A 23929-nucleotide genomic window follows, 5' to 3' on the forward strand; every position below is an offset into this window, starting at 1 on the left:
TTCTCAGTTTTCCCCCAGTGCCTCATATCATCAGATACTCAGTTTGATACCGAAATGCAAAATGCAGAACTTCTATGAATTTTCCTTATTTCTCAGATTTTTGGCTGCTCAATTTTGGCTCTATTGGCCACTTTCTGATGCCTCCACATGAGTAGATTTCCTTTCTTCCTTCCATTCGTTCATCCATTTATTTTATCTACATGCTCTAATTGTTTTTGGTGGGAACTTCAGTCTTCTACAAGGTAATGTATCATAGCCAGAAGCTAAAATCAGTTTCCTTCTCTCCTTCCTTCCTTTCTACCTTCCCTCATTTCAATACTTTTTATCAAGTACCTCTTATATGCCAGGCATTGTGTTAAGAGTTGTAGATATTGCAGTGAAGAAAATTGTACCCACCATTCAACTTGAAAAATAGATTGTTACCAGTACCACAGAAACCCCCTATATGCTCTCCCTTCATCCTATACCTATCTGCTCTACCAAGAGGTAATCATTATCCTGAATTTTGTTTTTTTACTTCTATTCTTTATACTTTCACATATCTGCATGTCCTTAAGCAGTACTTTATAACAATTTTACAATGTTTTTGAATTTTCTAAAATTGAAATATGTATTCTTCTATTACCCTCTATTCTTAGTATAGCAATTTGTATTCTAATAAACAGTTGATTCTAGAAAAATGTCTAAAGATGGACTACTCAAAACAGAATAGAGCACTATATAGCAGCTCTGATTTTGCTTTTATGCTTGTGGGTTGTAAATTCTCTTAGGGCTAGACTATGGCTTTGTTCCTCTTTGTTGATGCAGCAAATAGAATACAATGGGGTTCAGTAAGCAGGAGCTTAATTAAGAAAAGAATGAAAAAGAAGTCCCCAGTGCTTATGAACTGTGACCACAAAAAGCACAGGGTTTCAAGAGCATCACAGTAAGTTTGTGGTTAGTGAAGGGCAGTGTTTCATTTTTAAAAAGCGTTGAGCACATTAAGTACTTAGATTTTCAAGCCTTTGGAGCTATTTCTGTAGGAAATAGAATAATGGGCTTGCTTAGTCAATGAGATATAATCCTGACATTTTCCTGAGTCAGTTTCAAACGCCACAAAGCATCTTGCTATGTGTCACTGTGAAGTTTGTAGACTTGTAATGTGTCCATGCCAGCTGCTGCGTTGTCATCCTTTAGCCTTGTTTTGTGAGAGCTAGCTTCACTGAATATAACAAAAACATTTCAAAAATTAATAATAGAAAACAGTTTCTTTTTTAACTTTAACTATATCATGAAAGAAAACATCCTCTCGCTCACCACCCCACCCTGCCGCTGCCTTGCTCCAGTTCATCCAGGTTCTGGCAGCTAATGAATAATAGAGACACAATGTAGTTCTTTTTTTCCCTGGTGAAATACTGCATTATTTCTTATTCATGAGTTCTTGTTTTTCTGGAAAATTGTTTGATGAAATATGTGGGTGATGTGTACCCTATCATTGCCTGCAGGCCTTTTAGATTTCCTCTGTTTGAGTGTTTTCCTTTTGTTTTAATAAACTTGTAAATAGTTGTGAAGAGCTACTGGATATTAGTGTAATTAACCTATTTTAGTACCAAGTCCCCCTTAACTCACTCCCAGACTAACAGATTCAACATTTCACAGTATTACTTCACAAGTTATATAGAAGGAGTAAAAGAAAAACAAAAGCTGCTGTCTTTTAAAAATATTCTAGTAGACCCAGTTACTACTTCATCTTGCCAGTATCAAGCTTTTCATCTTTTTTTATGCCTCTGTGGTATTGCCATCTGCTTTTTGAATGAGGCTCAATAAATTCAATATAGCAGGAAATCCTTTCTGGAAGTAGATAAGTCTTCTGTCAAAGCAGAGCAGAGCCATGTTTTTGCTACCAGTGGAAGAACTGACAATCTAGACTGCCATGAAAGCCTCTGATTCCTATTGCTATGCTTGCTGAGTTTAGCTTGGGACTGAGCATCTGCTAACTGACTTCATGATTCTCTTTAGACACAGAGGGGCTGCTGTTTTCGAGAATTCAGGTAGAGAAGATATACTCCACTTGAATGCTCCAAAATGAAGATTCATTTTTTAAGATTCCAGTTGAGAACTCTGTGTTGGGAAGAGAAAGGTTTAATTTTAAAATTTGTAACAGGTGTAGGAATTAACTGTGTTTCTTAAAATATATTATATATTTTAAATATATTATATATTTATAATTAATATATTATAAATAAAATATATATATAATATATTTTAAAATTAAAAATTTACACTTACCTGAAGCTTAATGATCCAGCATACTGATCCATTTGGAATATTGCCTGAAACCAAGAATAGAAAAATAAAAGTCTTGGAACAATAAAAGTAGATGCCAAAGTGACCAAAGTAGCATCTGCTTCTGTGTGTAGAATTATACTCTGTCCCCATACTTTGTGCCGAGTAGTCATTCTTTACTCCCCTTGGGGCTGGAACAGTAGGGTGGAATCTTAGTTCTGCCAGTTATTAGCTGTGTGACTTTGAGTAAGTTACTTTAGCAGTCTGTACCTTAATATTCTCATCATTAAGATGGAGATAATAATAGAATTGATATGGAATTAAATATGTTAATACTTGTACAGTCCTTATATCAGTGCCTAGCATATAGTAAACACTCAGTAAATTTGAACTATTTATTATCTTATTTACTCTTACTTTGTTATTTCTTATCTCATATACTATTGGTTTATATTCTGGTGATCTAGTTTTCATATATACAGGCAATTATAACCATAATTTAGAAGGGAAAAGACACTTTTAGAAGAAAGTCCATATTTTATAATTAAAATATGACAACTAGTAGCTCAAAATAAAGAAGGAAAAAGAAAATAAAGCATAAAAACTAAGCATGAGAACTCAAAAAGTACTGCAGTCCGGGCTATTTCGCATATGAGAAAATAGCCATAAACCTTCGATAGCTCTAGTGGGCATTAGTGTGTTTCAGCACAGTTCAGTATCTATTGTTCAAAGTAATGATTCTGACTCCTGAAGAAATGTTGAATTCTGTTCATAGTGTTCAGTTCAGAGAAGCTAGAAATATTTTATGTTTTATGAAGATTCAAAAACAAAGTAAAAAAAGAAGAAAAAAAGGTATTTAAAGATCCATTTCTAGAAGATTTTGAATTTTATAAATTTTATTGTATTTGCAATTTTTTTTACCTCCTCCTTTCCATACAAATAAATTTTCCCCCCAGAATTATAGGTAAATGTGATCCATAGGCACAAGCATTGTTTCCATTAAATGCCAAACAAAACTTCCCCTCTATATATCTAATTTTTGCCTTTATTTTAGCCATTCCACTGCTCAGAAACATCTCTGTATAAAATATTTATGACTGTCAGGCTGGCCAGGTTTTGCTCTGCAATTATATTTACCAGGAGTTTAGATGAATTACATGTCATGCCAATTATGTGTTGCAATATAACCCGTACTGTTTACATACACATCATTGAGGAAGAAAGACCATTTTGCTCTAAACTATTAAGATATTTTTAATTGTGGTAAAAATACATAACATGAAATTTACCATCTTAACCATATTTAAGCATGCAGTTCAGTAATGTTAACTCTATTCACATTATTGTGTAACAGATCTCAAGAATTTTTCATCTTGCAAAGCTGAAACTCTGTGCCCATTAAACAACCCTTTATTTCCCCTGTTCTCCAGCCCCTGGCAACCACCATTCTTTCTTTATCTATGAATTTAATTACTTTAGATACTACACATGAGTAAAATCAGAATATTGGTCTTTTTGTGACTGGCTTAGCATAATGTTCTCAAGGTTGTACTGTATTGTAGCATGTGACAGGATTTCCTTCTTTTTTCAGGCTGAGTAATAATTACATTGTATGTATATACCACATTTTCTTTAACCATTGATGAACATTTAGAATGCTTCTAGCTCTTGGCTGTTGTAAATAAAGCTGTGACGAACATGAGTGTTAAAATATCTCTTCAAGACCCTGCTTTCAAGTCCTTTGTATATATATACCAGAGATAAGATTACTGGATCAGATGGCAATTTAAAAAAAATTCTTGAGGAACTTCCATAATTGTTTCCATAAGTGACTACACTGTTTTATATTCCTGCTGACAGTGCACAAGTATTCCAATTTCTCCACATCCTCACCAACATTTGTTATTTTACTGATAGTAACCATCATAATGGGTATAGGAATACCTCATTGTGCTTTTGATTTGTGTTCTCTACTGATGTTGAGAATCTTTTCATGCACTTGTTGGCCATTTGTATATCTTCTTTGGAGAAATGTCTATTCAAATTTTTGCCCATTTTTAAATCATGTTATTTGTGAGTTTTGTTGTTGTTGTTGTTGTTGTTGTAGGAGTTCTTTTTATATTCTGGATATTAACTCCTTATCAGTTATATAGTTTTCAGTCTTTTCTCTCATTGCATAGGTTGCCTTTTCACTCCATTGATTGTATTCTTTGATTCACAAAAGTTTTTAAGTTTGGTGTAGTCCCATCTGTCTGTTTTTGTTTTTGTTGCCTGTGCTTTTGGTGTCATATCTGAGAACTTATTCCCAAATTCAATGTAATTGTTTTCCTCTGTTTTCTTCTTAGAGTTTCAATGGTTTTAGGCATTATGCTTAGATCTTTAATCCATTTTGAGTTAATATTTGTATATGGTGTAAGGTAAAGAAAGGTCCAACTTCATTCTTTTACATGTGGCTATCCAGTTTTCTCAACACCATTTGTTAAAGAGACTGTTCTATCTTCTGTTACTTGGTCTTGGCATCCTTGCAAACATCCTTTGACCATTGAGGGTTTATCGTTGGGCTCTCTATTCTGTACCATTCTATATGTCTGCCTCCATGCCAGTACCAGAGCATTTTAATTACCATCACTTTGTGATATGTTCAAAATACGGAAGTGTGAGATCTCCAACTTTGTTCATTTTTTTAAAAAATTGTTTTGGCTATTTGGGGTCCTTGAGATTCCACATGACTCTAAAAATAGTTTTATGCTATTTCTGCAAAAATTGACACTGGGATTTTTTAGGGATTTTGGTAGGGATTGCGATGGGTAGTATAGGTATTTGAATAATGAGTCTTCCAATTCATAAACACTGATATCATTTCATTTGTTTGTGTCTTATTTATTTTCTTTCAACAATGCTTTATTTTCAATTTACCAGTCTTTCACTTCCTTGGTTAAGTTTATTCCTGAGTATTTTATTCTTTTTGAAGTTATTTAAATGGGATTTTAAAACAATTTTCTTTCTGGATTATTTATTGTTAGTGTATAGAAACAATCAATTTCATATGTTGACTTTGTATCTTGAAACTTAGCAAAATATATTTATTAATCCTAACAGTTTATTTTGTGTGTGTGTGTATGTGTGAAATTTTTACGGTTTTCTACATATAAGACCATGTCCTCTACAAACACAAATAATTGTGCTTCTTCCTTTTCTTTTTGAATACCTTTAATATCTTTTTTCTTGCCTAATTGCTATGGCTAGGACTTACAGTGCTACACTGAATAGTAGTGACAATAGGAATCCTTTCCTTGTTCCTGATGTTAGAGGAAATGCTTTCAGTCTTTCAGCATTGAGTATGATGTTGGCTCTAGGCTTTTCATATGTGGCCATTATTAAGTTGAAGTATTTTTCTTCTTCCTAGTTTTTTTGAGTTTCCTTTTAATCACAAAAGAGTATTGAATTTTGTCAAAAGCTTTTTCTGCATTATTTGAAATGATTGTGTTGTTTGGTCCATTCTGTTGATGTGGTGTATTACATTGATTGATTTTTGTAAGTTGAACCATCCTTGAATTCCAATCCCACTTGGTTATGGTGTATGTTTCTTTAATGCACTTGCATTTGGTTTGCTAGTATTTTATTGAAGATTTTCATATCCATATTATTCAAGATTATTGGTCTGTAGTTTCTTTTTTTTTTCCTTGTAGTGGTTTTGTCTGGCTTTGGTATTAGGGTAATGCTGGCCTCATAAAATGAGTTAGAAAGTGTTCTCCAATTTTTTGGAAGAGCTTGAGGAGTATTGGTATTATTTAAATATTTGGTAGAATTATACATTGAAGCTATCTGGTCCTGGGATTTTCTCTGTTGGGAGGTTTTTGATTATGATTTGATCTCTTACTAGAACTTACGAATAAGTTCTTTTATTTATTTTAGATTTTTGATTTCTTCATGACTCAGACTTGGTAGGTTGTATATTTCTAGGAATCTACCAATTTTGCTATAAACTCTTGACCACCATAGCTTCCCATCTGAATCTGGATTACTTCTCAGACCCTAACTTTATGGGTTCTTAAGAGCGCTCCTTGGTAAATTTCTCCTGATGGCTTGGTAAGGGTCATCAAAGAGGGCATCTAATCTTGTGGGCAGTTACCTTCTCATAGGGGTACTATAACTCAATATAAAATGTTTAATGTATATCAGAGGATACCATGGAACAACTAGTCTCATGGAAGAAGAAGTGCTGCTTTCCCCATTTATACCCTCTTAGATGTCTATAAAGTTTTAGACTTGAGGCTCTAAAATAAATATGTCCAATTTTTAAAATTAGTATCTTAAATGCATGTTAAATTAGAGTAAAATTTTGAAGATTTTCTCCTGTATTAAGTGAGGATCTATATTTATATTCTAAATCCCTAAGGAGAAAAAATTTAAAAAGTAGCTCCTCAGTCCAAATATTCTAAATGTTTGTTGAGTAGTCACCATACTCATGGAGATTTCTTAAAAACTAGCTTGATACTAAACTAATCGCCTAATCTTGAACACATTTAAGTTTGATTGGGAGTTGGCAGAGTTAGAGTAGCTATGGAATGGTGGTGGTGGTTTGGAGCAAGAATGTATGGCAAGCTGAGCGCAAACTTACAATCATTAAAAGAAAAATAAGCCAAGATCACTTAAATACTCTAAGCCAAGTGTATGTAAGCAATAGCACATTAGGTTCCATGCATGCCCCACATTCTTGGAGTAAGTACAGCAGGATATTTTTTTAATTGTATTTTATTGACCTTTTTTTCTTTCCTTTGAGAATATAAGATAATTTAAGAATAGAACAAAGAGTTCGAAGTAATTAATAATTCATACCACTGTATTTTCCATAATAAAATTACGGAGTACTTTTTTTTTAAGTTCAAGGGACTTTATATCTGGCAATATTTATCTGATCAACTGGATTTTTTCAAAACTTCATCTTTCTTTCACCTCTAGAGTTAGGTTAGAGCAAAGAGATATTCTTATTCCAATAAACTTTCAGATCTGCCTTAAACACTTAAATTTTCCACTGAGTCATTGTTGCAATGCCGAATCATGTTATCTGGGAATTAATGCTGTTTCAATGAATAGCATTAACCTCCAAATTCCAGTAAGGCAAAATATTTAAAGTATGTTATTGTAATCTTAGTATCTAAAACTTAGTTAACCTGGATTAGTCTTTGCTGGATGAATGTTTAATAAATGCAAATCATGAAAAATTCGATGTTATGCTCATAGTACCACAATCTAGTTAATGAAATAGTGATACTGCACCGAATTACCCTTCTCAGTATTCTCTGCTTCTTCCTTTTTCTCTAACCTTTTAGGATTTGAACATCCTGATCTCACCATTTTGGGCCTATGTCCTTCATTGTCTCAGTTATCCAGTCTTATCAGACCAGACATCTCTCCTAATCTCCATACTACTTGAGCAGTCTGCCTATTTGATGTCTAGAATTAAATTTCAAACAGGCACTTCACACTTAGCATTTGCAAAACTGAACTTCTGTTCTTTCCCTCAAATCTTCTCCACTTGCAGCCTTTCCCAGCATAATGATGGTAACTCCATATTTAAGATTGTTCAGGCCAAAAACCTTGAAGTCATCCTATATTCTCTTCCTCTTATACCATACATTTAATCTGTTAGGACATCTTGGTGGTTTTCCTTCTTCAAACTGTACCTCACTCTGACTAAATGATTATTCTTACAAATTAAAAAAAAATAATAAGACTCAGAGAAGTTAAGAGAACAGCTCAATTCACATAGCTAGTGAGTGATACAGTCAAATTTAAATCTGTACTTTCTGACTGGCCTCAAAAAATATACTCTTTACATAATACTGGTGTTTCTCCAAAGTAAATGTTATAATTGCCTTTTTATTTATATAGTTCAGAAATATGATCTGACCTATTGTATAACTGAATATTTATAATTGGTATGTGTTATTTTAATTAGGATCTATAGAAATTTTCTAGGTACACAGGAGTATTTCATAAATACTTGCCAACACAGTTGAATTGCCTTGTATTTATCTATCCTTTTATTTGGCTCTGAGTCAAGGACTGTGTTTCCAATGGCAGAATATAATTGGATATAAGTATATTGGATGAAAAAAAAAAGGGAGATTTTAATGAAATAAAATATTCAAGAAATTCTTTTAAAATTTTTTCTTATATATCTCTGTGTATTTAGAACATGTATTAGCTCTTACTATCTTATATTTAAACATTTTTCTATTTGCTAGAGTTTTCATAATATATAATATTGATCTTAACACTAATCACATAAGCTTAGATTGTTAAATTATTATTTGAATTATTTGGAGTTTTCTCTCAAGGGCCTCTATATTAGAGGGATATTTTATAACCCACATTTACTAGATTATAGATTAGATTAATAGATTATAGTGGCAAAAAGGCAAAGGAGTGGGATCTTCATACAGAGATATCAGAAAAGAAATTTCAGTGTTGTTTAGATTCTTAAAACACCCCTGTCTTACTGATTTGCTGTTTGTATTTTCATAGGAGTTATTTGTTCTTATGTAATTCAATATAGCAGAAATGAAGTGTGTTAAGTTGAGTTTTGATGGGGTTAATTGCTATTCTTGAAAGAAGCCAAGATTAAGCTTTTGGGTGATGTCCATTTATCTATTGATGTGACCTATTTGGAAAGACGATCATTGTTTTTCTTTTTGTTTAGGTACATGTAGCATATTTATCTATGTAAAAGATTTTAAGTAAGAGCCCTTGGGATCTTTAATTCATCTTTTCTTTTTTTCTCTTCTAAATTTACATTATAATTTTTTTGCTTTGTTATTCTATCAGTTTGTGTACTTGTGTTCCAAGAATGAAATTTGATGAGTACTTAATCCATGAAAGCAATTTCACATCTCAGCTTCTATATATCTATTCATCTACTTACCTTTTCTTTGATAGAGATTTTTAGCATGGAATCACTTTTAACATATTCTTATAGGCTTTGGAAATATCTTTTAAAGCAATAAGATGATATGTGAGGCATTAAAAATAAAAACTACATCTAGTAATTACTCCCTATGGCAACTGAATGAGTTAAACATGTGTGGTAACTGCAGCTGTAATGGCATATATTTAGAAAGGAAACTCAGTTTGCTACTTCTAAAAAATGTCTGTTGGCAAACAAACCTAAAATAAAAGTTCAAAAATTAGATATTTTATATCTAGGAAATGTGTTAGTTCTGTTACCATTTGCAATGACGGATACTGTGAAACAACCTCTGATCAACTATATTGCTGTTTTTTCTTTTTCATAGTGTATGCCAATTAAAGGCCGAGGATTTGTGCTTGGAGCCTATCAGTGCATTTGTAAAGCAGGATTCTATCATCCTCAAGGCTTCTCTGTGAACAACTTTCAGAGTAAGTGCTCTTTGCTTCTGTGTATATATTTGATATACGTATCTACCATTATTAGTTATTCAGATTGTCTTTAAACTTTGTAGGAATTATATGGTTAAATCTCCACTTGTTTGGCATTCTTTCATAATTTAAGGAGTTTTGCTTTGGTTTATTATCTACAGTACTCTGTAGTATCTCAGATTGTGTTTATATTAGGTGTATTTTAGTTTTAAATACATTTTAAAAGTCAAAAAATTGTAACTACTCGGTAAGACCAACTGGGATTTAGTACTGAGATCTCGCTGCGGAAAGTTTCTAAAACTAATTTTGCTAGATATTTATTGTATTTATCTATCATTTTTTTTATATATTAGTTTTCTATACTGTGTAAAGAATTACCACAAAGTTAACAGCTTAAAGCAACACACATTTATTATCATACAGTTTTCATTGGTTAGCCTTTCAGTCAGATATTAGCCTGGTCCCGTGCTGAGGGTCTCACCAGGCCAAAATTCGGTATCACCTGACATGTGATCTGATCTGAAGCTCAGGATCTTCTTCCAAGCTCAATTCAGGTCATTGGCAGAATTCATTTCCTTGCAACTGTATGCCTGAGATCCCTATTTTCTTAGTAGATGTCAGCTTAGGCTTAGTTTCCGCTCTTAAAAGTCTCCTTAAGTCCTAGCAATGTATTCCTCTCACAACATTGCAATTTACTTCTTTAAGGCTAGCAAGAGAATCTTCCACAGTCTGCTCAGATGTAGTCTTACATAATATAATGTAATCATGGGAGCGACTGTCCCATCATTTTGCCATATAATGTAACCTAATCAAAGGAAGAACGATCCTATCATATTTGAAGGTACACCCATATTCATGGAGAAGTGGTTATACAGGGTTTATACCCCAGAATCAAAATTTAGTCACCTGGTTGTCTTATTCCTACTCCAGAAAATGTTAATATTACACGTCGAATATTGATTTTTTTTTCACTCCATCTGTAGAAAATGTGTTGTTAGCATGTTGGTTTATAGCCAGCTATTGACTAGAATAACTGAGAAGAAGGAGATAGTGGTAAAGGGAATGGTTTTATGGGAAGTTAAGATTTAGGGTTCCTAAAAATAAGGAATAGGCATCTTTTAGATAGCCATTCACAAATCTCTGCCAGCTTTATTATTGCTCTGTGTAGGAATTTGCATCTTTGCCAGGCAAATTGTTCAAAGGGTACATTGAGATTGAGACCTGAATATCTTTTTTTGGAATTTTGAATATTTATAGGTTCTCTTCTTTTTCTCTTGAAAAGCACTATTGTTGGTCTTGAGACTGTTTATATTTAACTCCTAGCTTCCAGAGATGAGTAACATTTTGCTCTCTCTTTAGTCACATAGTTGACAAAGTTCAGCCCTTGTTCTGAGTAACAGTTGTAAGCATAACTCTGAGATGGACTTCTGCTCCCATATGCGCTGTACTGTCCCCTCCCCTTAGTGTGAGACCTGTGGATACACTAAGGCAGTCATTCCCTCATTCAGGCTGTGTTGTGTAGCGAGGGTGATGGTATAGTCACTCATTTGATTACATTAGTCTTAAATAAGACTCCTTCCCACAGCAGCAGACTGGAGAGAGATTCTAGCCCTGGCTTTGAAGAAATAAACTACCTTGTTTTGAAAGGGCCACGTAGCTAGGACCTGAGTGTAGCCAGTAAGAGCTAAGAGCTAAGGGCAGCCAGAAAGAAAACAGGGACCTCAGTTCTACAACTGCAAGGAACTAAATTCTTCCAACAGCCTGAATATACTTGGAAGAGGACCATGAGCTCCAGATGAGAATACAGCTTGGCCAAAATGTTGATTTCAGTCTAATGAGACCTTGCGCAGAGAACTCAATTTCACTGTGTCCAGACTTCTGATCAACAGGACTAAGAAATAATAAATAGGTGTTTTAAGCCCCCAACTTTCTAGAAATTTATTATACAGCAATAGAAAACTAATACAAAGCAATGGTGATAATATATTCAGGATGGGTATGCTTTTCCTCGTGTGTATATGTAGCCAAGCCTGGCAATGCCAGGGCTACTTTGGCATTCTTCACATTTATGGTCCAGACATAACATATGATTCAGTACTGAAGGATTAAGGGAATAGGTTTTAGCTTATGTTCTGTGAAGGTATTTTGTTTCTGGTTTACCCACATTTGTTCTCAGCTCCCACTATGTGACTGAAATAAAACATCTAAATATTGTAGAGCCAGGGAATGACTATACCATTTGCTTATAACACCACCAGGAAAAACTAGTTAACCTTTAACAACTTATCTTTATTTAATTTGCACACCTCCTACTTTCTTCCTTATTTTGAAAGCCAATGTTTTTCACTGGACCTACTCTCTCTAAGAAAGGCTGCTTGTCTGCATAAGTCTAATTTTCATGTACACACTGCAGCCATGGAAAAGATTCAGCTTTGACCTCAGCAGATACTTAACCAGAACTGACCTTCTTCAATGACAGAGCGGAAAGCTAGCTACACCTTATAATTTGAAGTCAGTAAAGTACTCTTTGACCAAAATACCTTTCCTAGTTGTATTGTCAAGTTGCATGAAAATCCAACATTATTCACTCCTCATCCTATATAAAGAAAAAAATACAACGATCTGACCAAGAATACAAGTTAGAACTCACCAGGGTCCTCTACCAAGGACTATCCTAACATTCTTTGTATTTTTCATTGACTATTAGGTATATACTGCATATCTCTGTGTTTTAATATATTAAGTCTTTTAATCATAGTATCCAGGCAATTCATATGGGCAGTTGTTTTCATTGTTCTTGAGAAGGTATCCATGAAATAAGGAATGACCACATATAGCTCTGGGACCAAAGGTAAAGAAGGTATTGAAGACTCCAAAAAATGAGATAAAGCATGTAAAACTTCTAGCACAATACATGGCACATAATAAGTGTTCATAGATGTAGTTAAATAAGTGAATAAACAAACAAAAAAGCACATGCACTTATATAAACAGACATCAGTGATATATGTAAAGTACTATTGGTCAATAGCACTTTGTCACACATATTTTTATCATATTAGAATAACAAATTTTTTAAACTAGAACTTTTGGAAAATGAATTCTACATGGATTGGAAGGAAGATGGGACAGCAAAAATCTGTAACAAGCAGTGCTGCATTGAGAAGCACAATAGGAAGAATATTTAGAAGTGAAAGACAACAGGAGGAAATTAGTTGCCTGACAGGGAAAATGGGATATAGAACACAGAAAAAGATGCACCTCAAAGATAAAATTTACTTAATGCACTATGGTAAATCTAGAAAAAGACTTGAAATTCTCACATCTATTATACTCTTGTATCCCATTTGGAGAGAGGGGCTAAGACGCAGTGCTGATCTCTTAGAGAAAAACTATATATGACTGTTAAAAATCCTGTTAAAATATAAAGTGATTTAAATTCTTTCTTTAGACCTAGGCCCGTATTAAACAAAGGACTTGTAAAGACTAACAACAATGTGTTGAAATGACATGATTTAAAATTGTGCTGACAGCCCAGAGATTGTATTCCTGGCATCTCTCTAGAAATTTGTGGTTGTATGAGAGCTAATACGATCTGACATCTGTATAGTAGCAGTGTTTCAGAATAACCAAGTATTGCTGTATAACTGTCTCTTCAAATCTAGGTTGTTCATTTCCAGGTTGATGAAATACAAACTTATGACAAGCTCGTCTTCCTTAAATCCATCTGTCTTAGTATGAATTCTATCTTTAGTGAAACGTCTTTTCTCTTTTATGTAGACACATTACCAGCCTTTCAGTCTTACCTCTCTCATCTTTTAGATTGACTTCAGCTCATGTACATTTCCAAATAAACTCAACTTTCAAATGACCCATACCTAAAAATGACAATTCCCGCTTTGCCAACTCTGGTGCTATTACGGTGAGGAAAAAAGATTTAAAAAGTAGAGATTTTAAAAAGAGAATGGTTTTGGAATAAAAATAAGGGAAGCTCTTTGAAAGCAGTTACAATATAGGAATGCTGAGCTCTGAGCAAACTATTCAGAGATGATCTCTGTGATGATCATCTTTTTTGTTGTGCTTGGGTCTTATACTACTTACCTCTCTTCTGTTCCATGACTGGAAAGTTTGAGTCTTTGGCTGTCTGTAGTCTAAGTCAGTATCAGTCTCTAGTATCAATCCAAAACTTAGAACAGATGAAAAGAGCTTGAACATCAGATTCTCTCAATCGGCATCATTACATTTACTCTTGGTCTTACTTAAGCCTTGTGATCTGGTTCAGTTTTGCTATATTGTAGAAACTTAGTCCTAATCAGTTTTACTCTAGTTGTAGTAGTAAAATTCTCTATTTAACTGCCTGGGCATATGTGTTTGTCTCAGTCATTTCCTTAATTTTAAATTTTCATATCTTCTTTAATTTGTCCCATTCGTAGGGAGTGGAGTCTAGTCAATAAATGTGTCTGGCAGATGGAGTAAGTTGTGAATGGAAGAATGTCCAGTGCTGCCAGTCTTCTCGGACTATTGACTATTACATTTACCTTATTTATCTTTGACTATGTTCTTTTCAACTATTGGGAAATTCTCTGAACCATTTTGGACTTGCTTGTTGCTAATCTCAGAGCTGAATTTCTACCATAGTTCAACAGTAGCTAAGAGCATGGTCTTTGGAATAAGGCTAACTTAGGTTTGAATTCTGGATCTACTACTTACTTACACTGTGCTAAATTATTCCCCTAAACTTCATTTGTGTCATATATATAATTGGTATAATATCACCTGCTCCATAGAATTGTTATAACAATTAAAAGAAGTAATGAATGTAAAGTTCTAATCATAGTATTTGTTACATATCATACACTTAAAAATATTGTTGTTTTATGTTAGAAGCATGTGCTTATTCTGCTTACCCCTTTCCTCAAATATTCTGCCTATTTTTATCTTTTTCATCTAGTATCTTTTCTACTTCCCAGTGGAGGAATATATTTCCAGGTCCCAAATTTTTTTCAGTTCAGTTTGTCCTTAAAATGGACTCTACTCTGAGATGTAATACTCAATCCTCCAAAAATCTTCCATCTCCCCTACTAGCTGAAATTTACTTTATTAGATTTTTTCTTTGTTATTTTTATTTATTTACATCATTTTACATTGTTAGACTGCTAATTAGAGGTTCACTTATGTTAATTATTTTCTGCCAAATATTAAAAAAAACCTCTGGCAGGGAAATTTGACTATTAGTCATCCACACATTAGCTCACCATGGTAAGGCAGAATAGATGGTTTCTCAAAGATGTGCATGTCCCAGTTTTCACAACTTTGTGAATATGTTACCTCACATGGCAACTTTGCAGATGTGATTAAGTTATGGGCCTTGAGATGGCAAGATTATTCTGGATTATCCAGGTGGGCCTAATCTAATCACACGAGTCCTGAAAAGTAGAGAACCTTTCCAGGCTGTGGTCAGGGATAGAAATGAGGACACAGCGAGGGTCAGAGAAATGCCACATTTCTGGCTTTGAAGATGAAGCAATGGGTTCACAAGCCACGGAACATAGGTGGCCTCAAGAAGCTGAAAAAGGAAAGGAAATGAAGTCTCCCCTAGATCTTCAGCCAAAAAAAAATGCAGCCCTGCTGACATCTTCATTTGAGCTCGTGTCAGACTTCTGAGCTACAAAAATATAAGAATGAATATAACTATATTATATTTCATGTAAGAAACAAGATGAATTTGTGTTGCTTTTAGACACCAAGTTTTGGGCAATCTGTTAGAGCAGTAACAGCAAACTAGCACACTCAGTGAGTTTATTTCCCACTTAACGTCCATTCCAGTGCACACAGCAGGCCGTAGTGTATTTGTCTAGAGGAAACTGTTCACAATTCCAAGTGACTGACTGGGAACACTTTATTATCCAGTGGGCTGACTGCATCAGGCTGCCTTTGTGTCAGACGGACAGATTTGAATCTTGTCTCTACTTACTAGCAGGAGACTTGGGCAAGGTTTTTGTACATTCGGAGACTCTCTTCCTTTATTCATAAAGCAGGAATAGTGAAATCTATCCCCTTGGTAGTTGTGAGGAGTAAGTCAGATAACACATGATATCCCCCAAATTATAATGATTAATATATTAATGTGAATGTCAAGAACTTAGTCCTTGTGTTTATAGTACTTATGTAATGGGTGTTGTGGAGATTGAATGTATTATTGAGAGGCAAAAAAATCCATATGTGTTTTTTACCGTATGTGTTTAATAACTTTATAATTTACATCAGAATATGTCTAAGGTCTAAGATGGTATTTTCAAGAAAAATACCAGTAAAGTCACTTGGGAGAAATAAAAATCTAGGTATAAACAGAAAAGTGAATATAATATGTATAAGTAAGCATATAGAAATATAGGGAAAGATTGAATTCTATATTCACAGTGAGAGTTATAAGTTTTTAAATTCTGAACTGGGCTTCATTTTGAAACTATTTTTACAGCTAGCCATTCATGATGTAAGTATATGAAAGTGTATTATCTAATCTTGATTTTAGGATATGCAAATATATATTCATGTCCTAACAATAGGAACCTTTTTGTATAGCAGTCTAAGTATAACCACAGTCTGCTAACTGTTCTCGCCTTGTGGATATTATAAATATCGAACCAAATATGCACAGAAATCTCCTGAATATGTGGAAGCTGCTCATTTGCATGTACCTTTTTCCACTTAATTTTTAGATGTGATTTTATCTATCTTAAGACTGGAAGCAGATTACTTCATCATCCTAAATAGATGAAATAACAAATTTATCTTCCCATGGGTAGCTCATTGCAATATTTTAACTCCTAACATTGATTGATAAATATGTTCCCTCAGTTCTAATAAAAAAGCAAATATGTGTATAGAAAAGAAGGAGATGTTTACCCTAATAATGATTTCAGATGAGTATTATTTGTACTTAGAGTGAAGTTGAACTCTCAGTGTCTGACTCGATTCTTTGTTTCTTGTAACTGAGTTATTTTCAATGACTGTGACTCATCTTTTCTCTTCATGCCTGTGGAATGGAAGGAGGAAAGCACAGGTAGCTAGTCTTGAGAAGGTCCAGGCTATATCTTCCTCTGTCAGAACCCGTTCCTACCACTGAGTGCCACAACACCTCCAAGAAGTCTATGATCAACTGATTCGGTTCATTGATTAATTTATGTGTCAGAAATTCCATCTGTCAAAAATATCACTGAGCACTGATTGTGTGCCAGACATCTTTTTTGACAACTGGAGGAAAAAAGTGGGTAAAACAAGTGAGGTTTCCAAGCTAGGACGGACCCACATCCTCCCAGAACCTATTGCAATACCACAAATAACAAATGAGGGCAGTCTTGAGGAAAATACAACTCACTGTCCAATATTAGTAAATTAGGTCAAATGTAAGAGCTTTAAGATTTAACTGGCCTTAAAGGGTAGGCATGACTTCTATATAAATCCTCAACTGTCCAAATGCTATGTCTGCTCTTGTGAAAACATAGCTTTATACTACTGGCAATCAAGAATCTTAATCAGCAAACCCCTTAAAACTATGGTGTTATTTCTATATAATGTTTAGACTATGAAGACCTCAAATATAGAACTTCTGCTTTAACCCACAGTACCTACTTCTACTCATTCTTTTCTAAATCAGAAACTCAATATTTTTTTTCATAATACATAGGGAGAAAACTTTCTGGGGTACATTTTGACAATGTGCTACAAGTTGTAAAAATGTGGCTACAAATTGACATTTCTATAATTTATTTCAAGGAAATACCAATTTAAGAGATCAAGAAAATGTATATTTTTTAATAAAAAAAAAAGAGCAGGAGAAAAGTGTCCCTTTAGTTTGTTCATTAGTTGAATCTTCAGTTCAGAAAACCAAAAAACAAAACAAAACAATATTTTAAGAAAATTTCTGGAAAATTTTAGTGTTTCATCAGCAATGATTGAAGTTGCCATTTGCGGTAGATGACAAAATTTCTCAATGTACATACAATATAATTTTTTCTTTTTTTCTTTTTGGCAGTGGACATTCAAATAGAATTTTGCCATATAAGTTTTCTAATGTTACCTTCTAATTCCATTTGCAATTCCTTTCTCAGGAAAAGGATGATATTACCTTGTTGAAGGAAAAATTTTAAAATATTAATACTTAACATTATTTATAAGGACAACTTTTAATTAATGAATAATGCTGTTTATTATTTGCTAAACTATTTTGTGAAAACAGATCCGGCTAGTTATGAATGATAACACTATTAACTGAAATTCAAATTTAATAAAGTGATAGGATGTCTAAGCAAATTATTTAAAACTGTACCTCTGCATGTTTTGGGAGGGTTATTTTGAGTTGTCTAACTTATTTCAATAGAAGTTCTTAAAAATCTCCAAATGGGTGAAATATTTAGAAAGACATTGTTAACAGTGTTAACTGTTCCAATCTTATTCGAATATCAATAAGCAATACAAAGTTTCAAAGAACAGCATAAAAATGATGGATTCACTAAAATCATCTCCATTTCCTAGTTTAATGATGGAGAATAAAGTACTGCAGTTTATTATTCAACATAAAATAATGTAGCCAACAGTAACACGCAGTTTAATATTTATTATATGCATTTAATATACACATTTTTTAACAGCTGTGTGTTTGCTATATGGTACAGTCTTAAAAATTTGTTGATTCATAGTCTATAAAACAAAAACCTTACCAAACTCATCAAAACTCACAAACTGATTCAGAAAAGTTTTTTGGAAGATGAGACAAAATACTTTATTGTCTTAATCATGTTCCAGATCAGAGACTAGAGACATGACACCTAAATGCAATGCATGATCCTGGATTTCATCCCAGATAGATAAAAATAAACACAAAGGACATTACTGTGAAATCGATGAAATTTTAATATGGACTATTTATAAAAAGTATTTATCGATATTAAATTTCTCAACTTTAATAATCATAATGTGGTTTTGTATGAGAATGCTCTTTTCTTAAGACATACAAACTGAAGTGTTTATGGGTAAAGGGATACAATATCTAACTTTACTCTCAAATGGTTTAGAAAAGATACTATACATATAAATTTATAAATATACATTTAAATTCATAAATCTATCAAGAGCATATGAATGATAAAATGAATGCTGTAGAATGTAAGTAATGAATCTGAGTAAAGAATATATGGGATTTCCTTTTTATTTGATAAATTTTACACGGTATGTTTTATATATTTAAGGTATACAGTGTTACTTCGATACATTTACATATTGTAATATAATTAGCAATAAAGCAATATTGATCACATTATATCATTATAGTACAATATTATTATCTATATTCATTATACTGCACGTTAGATCTCTGTGGCTTATTTACTACTCATTATAGGTTTGTACCCTTAAACACCATCAACCTTATTCCCACCATCTCATTCCCTGGTAACCACCATTTTACTCTCTATTTTTTACAAGTTTGACCTTTACATTCCATATATAAGTGATATCATATATGACTTGTCTTTCTCTGTTAGCCTTGTCCCACTTAGCATTATACGCTCAAGGTTTATAAATGTTGTCAAAAATCACAGGACGTCTTCCTTTCTCGTGGCTGAATAACATTCCAGTATGTGTGTGTGTGTGTATTACATCTTTTTTATCCGTTTATTTTGGATTTCTTGCAGCTTTTCTGTAGATGTCAAATTATATCAAAATTAAAAGCTACAAAAACCTAATTTTCAGAACATTATTTATGTTTTAATTCAGAAGTCTGTGATTTTTCAATAATTGTAGCATCAACAGGTTAATTAGATCTTTGGGATTTGGAGCAAAAATCCACTTTTGTTATTCATTCCTATCTAGAGGGCCAGGGTTTTAAAATATTTATGTTTTTATTATAGAAATATCACACATTAATTTAAAAACTTTGGAATGTATAGAAAACAAATTTAAAAAGCCATTTGAAAATTTAACTTTTTATGTATGTTTTTTTATGTAGATGTCTATATATGATCTTTCTAAAAACTTGGTATTATATTCATTTTAAACATCATACATAGTTTTCTTCAACACTATTTTAGTAGTTGCATAGAAGTCCATTGAGTAAATGTACTATAGTTTACTTACCCATTCATGATAAAGTTTATATTTTTACTAGTTTATATAAATATAAAATATACTTATGTAAAAAATGTCTAGAGGTTTTGTATTTTTCTGATGTCAGTGAAGTAAAATTAAGGTAAGCAAATAGGTTAACATACTGTTCACAGTTGTCACAATTTATCTTGACAAGCTCATGTTTACAGGTGAATGTTGTAGATTTCCCAGACGTCCTTTGCTGCTACTGTAACCTTCTCATAGTGTCCTCTAAATTTATGCTCAAGGCAGCATACTTGATCACCCATATAATGACATGAAAAACCGCTGTTGCCAAAGCAAATAGCTCTTCATATTTACCATTTGTCTTCAGGAATTATTTGTTTTATCTGATAATTCCAATATCATCTTCATTTTGAAGCCTTACCAAAGCTAATCATGATTCTGTGCGTGGTAAATGTTTCAAGTTGCTCAGAACTGAAATTTTCAAATCAAATTACCATCAAAGATGATTTCTAAGCAGATTTTCCTATAGATTCCAAAGACACCTATGATAACATATTCTTTAAATATTTTTCTAGTTTGAGTCTGGTATCTCGAGAAATACAATTTTGATACTATAGGGAGCACATGGTTTCTTTGGGTATAGCATATCAGTCTGTGGAACATTAGCAGTAAGCAGAGTAGAACACAAATAAAGATAGTCACAGGGGCTTGAATATTCAGGAAGAAAAGTGAACAGAGACAGAGCTCACTCTGTGTTGGTGTGGATCTCTGGATAACTGGTTGGTGAAGAGTGTAATGGGTCAGGGTAGGTGCATTTAAATCCAACTTTGCACAGTAGGAAAGGACTGTTCAACAGGACTGTCTTGGGTTTCTTGTGTTCCTGAATTTTACCTCTGATTCTCTGGGTCTTTTTTTAGGGTAAATCTAGACAAGCAACTCAGTCTCCCCAGTAAATCAGAATTGGGGAATATTGCAATAAATATGGAAGAACCTTGACTTACAAGAATAACAAAATATGTCAGTGTAGAGAGGGCCATAATTAGGAAAGATAGACAGGCAACAGAATTGAATTACTGCTAGAAATGTATTTCTTTCTGTTATAATGCAGAAATTATATTTAAGTCTGATTTAGGAAAAAGATTTTTCTAGTAAGAGAAATAAGAGAAAATAGCCTAATTTTTTTGTTAATTATATAAACTTAATACACAAAATAAATTTCAGAAAGAATGAACTTTGTTTTTAATTGAATTTTTTTCTTTTTTAACTGTTTGATGTGTCTTATGGAGAGAAAACAAATAACTGAGCTTAAAGTCAAATGTTTATAATGTTGCAGAATGTCTTATGGGTCTGTGACAATTCTCTACAAATATCAGTTGTTGAATTTTGCAAAATTTGAGTGGAAAAACTGTTTTGCCTTTTTTTTTTTTTTTTTTACTAGCTTGATTTGGGAAGTTTGATCAAGTCAGTTTATTAGAGTATCTCACCATACTGAGATTGATTTGGTTTAATCTACATAATAAAAAGCATACTGAAGAGGGTTCAACTTTTTAAATGCAATAATGTAAACTGGGAGTAAGTCATTTCATTCTCTACTATTTTTAACAAAATTATTGAGACATAGTATTATAAAAGAAAGTAAAGAATCCCAGGCAGTAATAAACTACTTCTGCAAATTAAATTCTTTCTGAATGTATAGGAAAGTTTTTTAACAATATAATTAGAGTTATCTGGTCCAAAACTCATTCACCTTTCTATGTCCAGCATATGGTTAGCATGTTGCTCAAATAAATGTAGGGGGCACCATTCAAATTGTATTCTATATGAGTGGTGCCAGAGGCAGCTGACTTTGAAACTTGGAAGCTATCATGCATTTTGTGTGTGTGTGCCTCCTGTATCACATTCTCTTCACCCACCTCAGATTTTAGTTACTGTGATAGTTACTGGGCATGCTGTAGGCATCTCACCTCAAATGCCCATAGAATTTCTTTCCTTTTCTGCCTCAGACTTTCTCTGAAGCCCTCTAAGCTTGCTCAGCAATTGACCAAGAGTGTGGAGAAACTGAAATTCCGGCTCTGCTTTCAAGGGACCCAAACCAAGACAGCAGCTTTAGTTCTTTGATAGTGTTAAGTCATATTTAAATCCAGAGAAAATATTTGTTGGTTGATTGCCTTTTGAATTTGCAGTTATGGAAAGAAAGAATGCAATACCCTTTTGAAATATGAGTCAGAGCCTGGGAAAGTTGTGTAATTAAGGATTTTGTTTGGCATTAATATTGGATTGGAGGGTCCTAGGAATCTTATCTATCTACACTTACTCTCTCAGTGATCTGATCCACTCGCGCCACTCTATATGCTATATAAATGCCGATGACATTTATATCTTCGTCTTCAGTGCAGAACTTTTTTCCAAACTCCGGACTTATACATCAAGATGCCTACTTAATATCATCACTTGGGTCTCTAGTAGACACCCTCAAACTGAAATGTCAAGTTTGAACGTATGATCTCCAAAAATGTCTCTACATGCATTTTTCCCATCTTGGCTGACAGTTACTTCATCCATCCACTAGTTTATGCCAAACACCTAGAAGTCATCCTGGACTCTTTTCTTTTTCTCTCATTCCATAGCCAACTCATCAGAAAATCCTGTCAACTTTAACTTCAAACTATATCTAAATCTAACATTCGTTCCATTATACTATAGTCCCAGCCACCAAGTCTCACCTGAATTACTGCAATAACTTCCCACTAATATCCCTACTTCTACCCTTACCCCTTACAGTATATTCTCTATAGAACCAAAGTAATCCTTTAACAACATAAGGCATATCATATCACTCCCCTACTCTAAACCCTACCATGGCTCTCTGCTTTACTGAAAGTAGAATCCAAGTCCCTATAGTAGCCCACAGTGCCCTTTGTCATCTGTCCCCGTTACTTCTCTGACTCCATCCTCCACAGCACTGCCTCCCACTCAACCCACTCTAGCCACACAGCCTCTTCGCACTTCTTCACATGTGCCAGGTATGCCCCTACCTCGGCACCTTTGTGCTGGCTGACTCTTCTCCCTGGAACTCTCTTCACTCGCAAGTTCCACCCCCAGCATGTTTGATGCCCGTGACTTTGCTCTGTTAATTTTTTCTCTTGGCACATCTCAGTTTTAACATATAATATTATTTACCTATTATGTTGATGGATTCTGTCTGTTTCCCCTACTAGAACATCAGTTCCACAGGCACAGAGATCTTTGTTTTGTTCACTTATTTATCTCACTAAAACTGCACTTGACACATAATTTGACACTCAAAATAGTTGTTGAGTTGAATAATAACTTGTTTCTGTCAAATGCTATACAGTTTGAGGTACCGTTCTCCCAGTTCTATATACTGCCTCATTCAAAAAATGATTTGGAGAAATATACGCTATGCCACAGAGTAACAAAGATGAGGAAATTGGACAAAAGTAAAATAATGGTCATGAAATGAGTCAGGGATAAGGTTAAGTTTTCTACATTTACTAGAAGGGGACCATAAATTTGGTCCTTAAGCAAAGAAGAACTTTCAAATCTTGATTAGTTAAACATGATTGAAAATTTTACAAAGATATTGTCAAATGTAGCTAAAATGTGACTGTGACTGCTTTCTATGGTCATATGTTACAAAAACTAACAACCTCAAATACACAAAGCAGTTAACATACTGCCGTATTTTTCAGGTTGAGTGATTCGAGGTGCTAAATAGTCTCTGCTCATAACATCTAGGAGAATTATACCTTTACACGTACAAGTGAAGTTTTAAGTTTATTTTTTATCAAAAGTAAATAGTGTATATTATTTGGCTTATAGGCAGCCAAGAGCTTCTTAAACCAATGAGAAAATATCAGCCTGTTTAGCTAAAGCAAGAAAACAAAGACTAGGTTCAGAAAGACTATTTCACAGAATGAAGATTTTCCACAGATACTTTTTCTTTACTAACTTAACTTTTGTTCTGGTTCTGTTTATGGTAGTTTGGCTAGTTTGAGGGGTGTTTACACTTGTTAGGAATCTCTGTTCTTTGTTGCTGATGTCCCATGTCTGTAAAACTGTGACTTTTAATGTTTTGTTCATTTTTTTTTTTTTTGCTATTTTTGATGGGAAAGTAAATTTAATCCCCGTT

The 23929-nt window shown here is 33.5% G+C and overlaps 1 protein-coding gene across 1 annotated transcript in view; it reads left to right on the plus strand.

The window, feature by feature from the left end:
- The window catches only part of GPR158 (G protein-coupled receptor 158), a 328034-nt gene that overhangs the window by 173881 nt on the left and 130224 nt on the right, over nt 1-23929 (plus strand). Inside the window, exon 3 of the mRNA XM_039877581.1 lies at nt 9564-9666. Coding sequence (XP_039733515.1) covers nt 9564-9666 — 103 coding nt within the window. The remainder of the gene's footprint in view (nt 1-9563; nt 9667-23929) is intronic.

Source organism: Pteropus medius, unplaced genomic scaffold (assembly GCF_902729225.1).
Source record: "Pteropus medius unplaced genomic scaffold, Ma_sr-lr_union100, whole genome shotgun sequence".
Classification (NCBI taxonomy): Eukaryota; Metazoa; Chordata; class Mammalia; order Chiroptera; family Pteropodidae; genus Pteropus; species Pteropus medius.